The following is a 9,496-nucleotide window of genomic DNA, read 5'->3' on the forward strand; positions in this document are numbered from 1 at the left end:
GGGGGGCAGGGAAAACAGATGTCTGGCAGGGCAAGTGTCCCGCAAGGTAAGGCGAGGCGGCCCTGCGCCTGGCATCTGCTTGGGGCGACAACCTGCCTGCTCTGATGGAAGTGGTGAGAAACTGCTCTGGGCAGGTAGGGGTGGGGTGGGGCCGTTTCTCGGTGCCCCCTCAGAGAATGTGGCCACCAATTGGTGATTCAGCACCCCCCTCGCCTGGAGGAGGAAGCAGACTGGCCCTGGCCGCCTGCTCTGGCCGCCTGCCCATGCCCTTCCCCAGAGCCAGGTGGGAGACACAGCCTGGGAAGGCCTGAGTTGTTCTCCCTGAAAGTGCCTGGTGCTGAGGACACCCACTCTGGGATTGGGGAAGTGAGGAGCCCCCACTGCTGCCCGCTGTGGCCTGGACAGGGAAAATGTGGATGACTCTACATCTGCCCTTGCCACCCCACTCCACAGCCTCCGCACACACAGAGGGGCTGCAGCCACAGAGCTCGCGGCCGACTGGGCTGAAGGCGGGAGGAGGGCTTGATTTCTGAGTCCCGCCTGCTGTCCCCGCAGTGGCACCGGGCAGTGAGTGTCAGGAGGGGAGGCTCACGTGCTGCTGGCTGTAGCCCTGCAGAAGGAGCAAGTGCGGGGAATGGTACAGCGAGTACCGCATGGTGTCCGGGCCGGGCTCCTCAGGGCCCTGGGTGGCAGCAGGCAGGGCGTTCACTGGGCTCAGGCTGGTCTCACTGACTGTGCGGCGCAACCGGGGTGGAGGGGAGCTCCGGGCATCCCCCAGGGCCAGGGCCGGGGTTCCCTTTGCACGACTCCGCTGCAGTCTCCGGGCCTGGGCGTTTATCCCTGGAAGAGAAGCAACGCAGGGTGAGCAGTTAGAAATCTAATAGCACCAGGGCTGGGCGCGGTGGCTCACCCCTGTAATCCCAGCACTTTGGGAGTCGGAGGTGGGGGGATCACCTGAGGTCAGGAGTTCGAGACCAGCCTAGCCAACATAGTGAAAACCCCATTTCTACTAAAAATACAAAAATTAGTTGGGCGTGGTGGTGCGCATCTGTAATTCCAGCTACTCAAGAGGCTGAGGCACCAGAATAACTTAAACTCAGGAGGTGGAGGTTGCAGTGAGCTGTGATTGCACCATTGCACTCCAGCCCGGGTGACAAGGGCGAAACTCCATCCCCTCCAAAAAAAAAATAAATAAGTCTAATAGCGCCCACGTCCCAGATCCTCCTGAGCTCAAATCCCACTAAGCCACGTCTCCTGATGCCTGTCATTGTTCTGTCAAAACAGGTCTGATGGAGACTCAAGGACTCTGCCCTCTAGCCATGCCCCTCGAAAAACCAGACAATGCCTTGGCACCACCATGGCACCCGCAGGACAATCTCAGAGCCAGCAGCCTGCCTGTCAAATCCTCAGGCTGAGGGGACCACGCCTGCCCTGTGGCAGCCCAGGGTCGCACGCGGCCTGCCCGACCAGCCAGCACCACGGCCCACAGGGCCTCAAACCACAAACGTTTTCCCACGGCAGCCTGGGCCTCTGCAGGGTCACCACGCCACCTCCAGAGTCCTGCCCCATCCATCTGGGCACCAGGTGAAACTCCCCTCTGGGGGTGCTCTCATGAGATGAGAGGCTGGTCATCATCCTGCCCCCACTTTACAAGGAGGAGGTGTCACTGAGCCACGTCACCCCAGCCCATGGGGCTGCCGATAGCCTGCTCCTGCAACAGCATGGCTGCCTCCTTCCCAAGGCTGCCTCTGACACTCCCAAACCAAAGCAGCCACACACACAAACACACATGTGCATACACACGCCCACAAATACACATGCACCCGCACAAAAACGCATACACACATGCACACACACTCATACACACACATAAACACACATGGGTACACACATACACGCCAACACACACATGCACACACATGCACCCACACAAAAACACACACACACATAAACACGTGCACACACATACACACATGCCAACACACATGCACTCACACACATTAACACATACATGTGCACACAAACATGCACACACAGTTCAGAGATAACACACAACCTTAGAAGAAGACTTAAAATCTCATAAATACAGACACACACTCTAAATGCATGCTCTGGGAAAGCCAGTCGGCTGCAATAGACGAAAACCGCTCACCAGTCCCCAGCTGACCTGGCGCTGTCTTTTCTGAGCCCTCTGCTGAGTTCCCTGTACGCAGCCTTTCAGGTTAAGATCCGTCCCCATCTGTGGCGGCCTTTCCTCCAGCCATTCCCAATAAAACCAAACAAAAGCCGGATGGAGGGAGGCGGCAGCTGGCCGAGGACGACCCTTACCAGCGCCAGCGGCCCCGCCGTCCTTCCCAAGGCAGCCGGCAGCCTGTGCATCTGCAGCCCGCGGGGGGCTGGGGTGTGAAGGAGGCCGCCCAGCCGCAGTGCGAGGCTGCTGGGCTTGGCTGCTCATCGCCTGTGCTCCTGCCGGCTGCAGAACCCGGCCCAGCCTGGCGGGCGGCAGGTGCCCAGCAGGTGGGGCCTGGTTCCCCTACCTCGTCCCACCTGCCACTCCCACAAGCGTTACGAGCCCCACAGCTCAGCCTCATTGGACAACTGTGGGGTCAGATCCGAAAGAAGAACAAAAAAGCTCCAGATGATGCTCCGGCCCCCAAGTTTTTCCCAACTCTGGGGCCAGGTTACAGGAGGTGACCTCAGAGTGACCTTCTGGAAGTCCCAGGGCAATGGGGCAGGAAGGGTTGCTTCTCTTCCTAGAGTCCCAGGGGCTCCCAGGGGGCCTGGCCACAAATGCGGCACAGGATGTCCCAGGCCTGTGTCCCCTAGGGCTGTAGCCCCAGGCAAGTGGCTTGCAGCGGAGTGTACCCTGCTCCTCCAGGCAAGGCCCCACAGCCTCCTCAGGCCCAGGGTTGGGATGTCTGCAGGTCAGAACCAAGGCTGACACACAGGGGCCACTCCCAGGGTCTCCTTGCTGGTGCTGGGTGGGCCTGCATGAGTGTAGAAGGGCCAGGCTGCCAGCCTTCAATGAGGGGCCAGAGATGAGGCCTCTCCTCTGGGCGGCGGCGCTGTCCCTGCACCCAAGGCCACAAGCATGACAGAGCCTCCCTCTGAGTGCAGGTGTGGGGGAGGTGAAGCAGCAGCAGCGGCCACTGCCAACAATGGCACAGCTGCGGGCATGGCCAGTGTGGACAGCAACTGACCACGCCACTCTGCTCCTCAGTCCCCTGCTGTGGGACAGACAGCAGGACCCATGCACTTGTGCACACATGCATGCACATGTGCACACATGCATTCAGCACTGCTTGAGTTAGCAAATCCCAGAACCCACCCAATCGCCCCTCACAGGGAGCTGCCATGCACGGGAGGAGAGCTCTGCAGAGAAAAGACCGTAGCCAGCTGTGTACATGACCACAGGGTGCAAGAGCAAAGCTTCAGGTGACACGTGACATGACATAACACATGGTATGACGTGTTGGCTCAGTTTTTATTAAAGCACCTAAAACACCGCTGTACATCGCTTATGGTTTCTATATATTTGCATGCAAAGCTATTTTTTACCCCCAAGTCATTCAGGAGTAGGTTGTTTAATTTCCATGTAATTGTATGGTTTTGAGCAATCTTCTTAGCACTGATTTCTATTTTTGTTGGGCTGGGGTCGGAGAGGGTGGTTGGTATAATTTCAGTTTTTTTTTATTCGCTGAGAATTCAAACAAATGTGTTTTACAGCCAAACATGTGATCAATGTAGAGCTATTTTACAAAACAACAAGGCACACAGTGAATTTACCACATAGTGGCTGTCCTCAGCAGGCAGCGGAGTAAGCCTGGGGCTGGTGGAAGAAATGCTTTCAGTTTCACAGGATGTAGTATAGCGTCCAGTACGTAACAGAATATATGTTATATATAATTTATAATAAATACATTATCATAACTTTATATCGTGTTTGACTTATTTCATTTTAAAACTCTAAACAAATACGATAAAAACCTTTACCTGTCCAGTCTGGGAGGTGGGAACCCAGGTGTCAGGTAAATGTAACTGATGATACTTTATTTTTAAAAACTTTTTTGTTGGTTTGTTTTGAGACAGAGTCTCACTCTGTCACCCAGGCTGGAGTAGCAGTAGCAAATCTCGGCTCACTGGAACCTCTGCCTCCTGGGTTCGAGTGATTTTCCTGCCTCAGCCTCCCAAGTAACTGGGATTACAGGTGCGTGCCACCATGCTGGACTAATTTTTGTATCTTTAGATTAGAGACGGGGTGTCACCATCTTGGACAGGCTGGTCTCGAACTCCTGACCTCAAGTGACCCGCCCACCTAGGCCTCCCAAAGTGCTGGAATTACAGGTGTGAGCCACCATGCCCAGCATAACCACTTTTGTTAAAGTAAAAATCACGTAAGTTTGAAAGGCCTCTTACGTGTGGCTTTGTGACTTGGCACTGTCCCAAGATGAGGCTGCAGGAGACAGGACCCCAGCACTCGTGTTCCCAGGGGGTGTGCTGTCAGGCTTGTTGGGGGCTGACGTGGCCTCCCAAGTTCCCACAGAGAGAGCTGCAATCGAGCCCTGTTTGTGCCTGACGTGATACAGCTTCATCACCTGAGTCACCTGAGCATGTCAGCGCTGTGCAGTCCCAGGGTGGATCTACCTGAACTGGGACAGAAATCGTCCCCACTTGGCCTTTGGGTGGAGGGAGACAGATGCACGTGGAGAGCATCTCTCGCAACGCTGACCCCAGCCACCTTCAGAAGCATCACATGGCGCCATCCCTAGACACACAGCGTGGAGGTTTCAAGGCCCTCAGACCTGGCAGCACATTGCTCAGGAAGGGGAGGCCAGGGCTTTGCAATTTTAGGGACTGCCTGGTTTGGGAGTCTTATACAAGTATGTTCTTTGCCAAGAACAGGGTCACCCCAGGGGCCCCTGTGCAACCAATGGGAGATTCCGCCAACATGAAATAAGTTCAGTGAGAAATACATTATCAAGAAACCACTATTTCTGGCTGGGCGTGGTGGCTCACACCTGTAATCCCAGCACTTTGGGAGGCCGAGGCGGGCGGATTACAAGGTCAAGAGATCGAGACCATCCTGGCTAACACAGTGAAACCTCGTCTCTACTAAAAATAAAAAAATTAGCTGGGCATGGAGGCGGGCGCCTATAGTCCCAGCTACTCCTGAGGCTGAGGCAGGAGAATCGCTTGAACCCGGGAGGCGGAGGTTGCATGAGCCGAGATCACGGCATTGCACTCCAGCCTGGCACCAGAGGGAGACTCTGTCTCAAAACAAAACAAAACAAAACAACAACAAAAAGAAAACACTATATCGAAACAAATGAATTCTAATAAAGCAAAATGGCAGGACGGCCGCAGCCTTTCATAACAGTAATTTTAGATGGGAAGTTATTCATCTTAAATAAAGTGCCAGTCCCTGCTGTGGGTGAAGGGGACACCTCCAGGCTGCAAGCCAGAATATACCCATATCTTTCATTGCCTACCCCATGTGAGGGACAAGACGGGCTGCCTAGTTTCAGCCGAGGTCAGCTGTGGCCCCAACGCCCTCATCTTCTTCAAGGATCTCTGGGAATGCTCCTGCCCTGGCGTGACTGAGTTCACTGGGAACAGAGGTGCTGCATAGGTTTGAGGGATGTCCAGGAATCTGTATTGGTAAATGCCATCTGGAAGGTTCTAGAACACAGCAGCCAGGGAGAGGAGCCACTGCCAGAGCACTCCCCCTCCCCCAAAGCCCTGTCCACAGCGGTTCCTTACAGGGAGCAAGGTGATACCCACAAGCACTGGGAGAGCTTGGTGGGGAGCCTCCAGTTTGATTTAGTGTCAATTTCAATCCTTCTCAGGATAAGTGTCTGTCAGTTCCTGCAGAGGAAGCCGGCGGGTGTGGGTCTTCCCTGCTGCCCCTTGTTGATCTGCTCTGGTGGAGAGGCAGAAAAACAACCCGGCCCAGGAATAAGGCAGGGTCTGGGTAACTAGGACCTTGGTGGGTAGCACTGTTTTGCCCACAGCATCCCTCAGGGACCTGCCTGGCTCCAAACATCTGCTAATACATGGGGTCCCAGCCTCAGAAGCAAAACGTACACTTTCTGATATTGTAAGAAGATAATACAAGGCCAGGCCCAGTGGCTCAGCCTGTAATACCAGCACTTTGGGAGGCCAAGGCAAGAGGATGGCTTGAGTTCAAGCCCAGGTTGAGCAACATCACAAAGACCCCGTCTCTACAAAAAAATACAAAAACTAGCTGGGCGTGGTGGTGTGTGCCTGCAGTCCCAGCTACTTGGGAAGCTGAGGTGGTAGAATCACCAGAGCCCAGAAGGTCGAGGCTGCAGTGAGCTATGATCATGCCACTGCATTCCAGCCTGGGAACAGAGCAAGAACCTGTCTCAAAAAAAAAAAAAAAAAAAAGATGTGACAAGGCCAGAGGTTGGAATAGCAATGCAGGCCTCCTAAGGGACCATGGTTCGCAGACAGGACTGCCTGGCCATGAAATGTTTGCCTTTGATATGGGATGGAAGGAGTAGAAAGTGCAGGGCGCCGGGGCAATGGGGAAGATCGGGATGGGACGGTCGTTGTTGACATCCTTCTTCTACTCTCACAGCAGAGGCTGTAAGGAAAGGAGCGCTGAGCTCTGTGTCCCTGAAGCCCTGTTAGTGGACTTCCTCCCCAGCCTGGGCCAAGCCGAGCTGCTGAGCACAGCCTCATCTCCTAGGTGAGGTAGTCACTGCTGGAGAAAGAGGCGAGGGGACAGCATGCAGCCACCACCACACAACTTTGTCTAGGCCACCCCCTCCCCTCCTCGAGAAGGCAGCGCCTAGTGACGCGCTGCTGGCAGAGAGGGCGGGGCTCTGCGTGCCGGGGGTGCACAGGGAACCTGGACAAGCAGCTGGTGACCATCACCAGCTCCCACAGACTCTGAACAGCCCTGGAAAGAAAAACACAGGCTTTTCCTGAACGTCGCTCAGTTCCTCTATAAACTCAGCCGGCAGCTTTCACCTCCTGATCCTGTTTTCTCTTCCCTCCCCGGCTCTTGATGGTTTGGAATAATGATATATACAACTTGGAACCGTTTCTGTCACCCATCCTCACTCTCAGGCCTCAGAGATGAGGTGACTAGGACTGGAGACAGAAGAGATAATGAAACGTTCCTGGGCTGTGGAACTTGACTGCTACTGGGGAACGGAGACCATTTTGCTTATTTGCTATGTTGCCCAGGCTGGAGTGCAGTGTGGATTCACAGGCGTGGTCACCATAACGCCCTGCAGCCTCGAACATCTGGCCTCAGAATAGCTGGGACCATAGGCGTGCACCCCCATGCCCGGCAAGAGACAATTTTTATTTTTTTATTTTTTGAGAAGGAGTCTCGCTCTGTTGCCCAGGCTGGAGTGTAGTGGTGCCATCTCGGCTCACTGCAACCTCTGCCTCCTGGATTCAAGCGATTCTTGTGCCTCAGCCTCCCGAGTAGCTAGGATTATAGGCGCCTGCCACACCACCCTGCCCTCCCTCCAGCTAATTTTTTGTAATTTTAGTACAGACGGGGTTTCGCCATGTTGTCCAGAATGGTCTTGATCTCTTGACCTCATGATCCGCCTGCCTTGGCCTGCCAAAGTGCCGGGATTACAGGCGTGAGCCACCGCCCTTGGCCAAGAGATGATTTTAAAGTGGCCCCTAGTAACAGCCGGGGGCGCACTGCTAAATAAACTCTGCAGTTACTGCTGCAAAACACAGAGGTCAGATAGGCCTGAAATGAGTCTTCCTTTAGCTGAAGCACCCTTTTCTAAGCCAGCAAAGGACACAGAGCCATAAGACCATCAAGCAGTCCTTGAAGAAAAATCATTTCAAATGTACAAAAAAGAACTGCTTAGGCATAATTTGGTAAGCACCTCCCTATGCCATGGCCAGCTTGATTCTGGGCATTTTGCATCTAATTCCATTTTATTCTCATTACAGAAACCCTACAAAGGCTGGGTGCTGTGGCTCATGCCTGTAATCCCAGCCCTTTGGGAGGCCGAGGCAGGTGGATCACCTGAGGTCAGGAGTTCAAGACCAGCCTGGACAACAATGGGGAAACCCCGTCTCTACTAAAAATACAAAAATTAGCCAGGCATGATGGTGGGTGCCTGTAATCCCAGTTACTCGGGAGGCTGAGACAGGGGAATTGCTTGAACCCATAAGGCGGAGGTTGCAGTGAGCCAAGATCACGCCACTGCACTCCAGCCTGGGTGACAGAGCGAGACTCCGAAAAAAAAAAAAAAAAAAGGCCCTACAAAGCAACTGTGGCTAGACAGGAACATATTAGCCTCGCTTTTGGGAACCAATTCTCCCATTAGGGAAACAATTCTAGGGAGACTGTATGTGTAACTTCCTCTTGCCATCAGGAACAAGACAATGATGCCTGCTGTAACCACTTCTCTTCAACTTTGTACTAGATCCTAGTCAGTACAACAGGCGAGGAAAAATAGAGGAAAGATACAGGACTGAAAAGAAAGAAGTTGCCAGGCTCAGTGGCTCACGCCTGTAATCCCAGCACTTTGGGAGGCCAAGGCAGACAGATCACGAAGTCAAGAGATCCAGAATATCCTGACCAACATGGTGAAATCCCATCTGTACTAAAAATACAAAACGTTAGCTGGGCATGGTGGCAGGCACCTGTAGTCCCAGCTACTTGGGAGGCTGAGGCAGGAGGATTGCTTGAACCTGAGAGGCAGAGGTTGCAGTGAGCTGAGATCACACCACTGCACTCCAGCCTGGCAACGGAGTGAGACTCTGTCTAAAAAAAAGAAAAGAAAGAAGGAAACAAATTCAATTATCATTATTTTGCAGACAATGTGATTGTATATGCAGGAAATGCAAAAGAATCTACGTAAAAAATTATTACAATTAACAAGTGAAGTTAGCAAGGTGACTAGACATGGTGAATAAGCAAAATTCAGACTGTTTTGTTGTGTTTTTGAGACAGGGTTTTGCTCTGTCACCCAGGCTGGAGTGCAGTGGCACAATCACAGCTCACTGCAGCCTCCACTTACTGGGTTCAAGCAATCCTTCTGCCTCCGTCTCCCAAGTAGCTGGGACTACATGTGGACACCACCACACTCAGCTAATTTTGTATTTTTTGTAGAGACAGGGTCTCACTATTTTGCCCAGGCTGGTCCCAAACTCCTGTGCTTAGGCATTCCTCCCACCTCAGTCTCCCAAAGTGCTGGGATTACAGGTATGAGGCACTGCACCTGGCCAGTAATATTTTTAAAGATCAGAAGCAAATCATGTCAGATTCATGACCCAGGAGTCAACCACACGTGGCCCCTGAGTGCTAGGATGGAGGAAAGGGAGCGAATTAAGAAGCAAGGGGTGTCAGAATTTGACCTATGTAAGAAAAAAAAAAAAAAGCAAGAAAGAAGCGAGAGGTGTCCTGTATATGAAAATTATATTTGCAGAATACTTTAGAAACCTAACCTAGCCGGGCGCGGTGGCTCAGGCCTGTAATCCCACCACTTTG

At 53.1% G+C, this 9,496-nt stretch overlaps 1 protein-coding gene across 6 annotated transcripts in view; it reads right to left on the reverse strand.

The window, feature by feature from the left end:
• Positions 1-9,496, reverse strand: part of RADIL (Rap associating with DIL domain) — an 81,793-nt gene that overhangs the window by 33,553 nt on the left and 38,744 nt on the right. For 5 of the 6 annotated variants that reach the window (XM_017894892.1, XM_017894903.1, XM_017894875.1 and 2 more), the window contains exon 3: positions 593-840. In XM_017894892.1, the coding sequence (XP_017750381.1) occupies positions 593-840 (248 nt within the window). Of the gene's footprint in view, positions 1-592; positions 841-2,152; positions 2,382-9,496 lie in introns of those variants that run through there. The other variant, XM_017894912.1, reaches the window with a different exon arrangement.

This window comes from Rhinopithecus bieti, unplaced genomic scaffold, assembly GCF_001698545.2.
Source record: "Rhinopithecus bieti isolate Rb0 unplaced genomic scaffold, ASM169854v2 scaffold_1017, whole genome shotgun sequence".
NCBI lineage: Eukaryota > Metazoa > Chordata > Mammalia > Primates > Cercopithecidae > Rhinopithecus > Rhinopithecus bieti.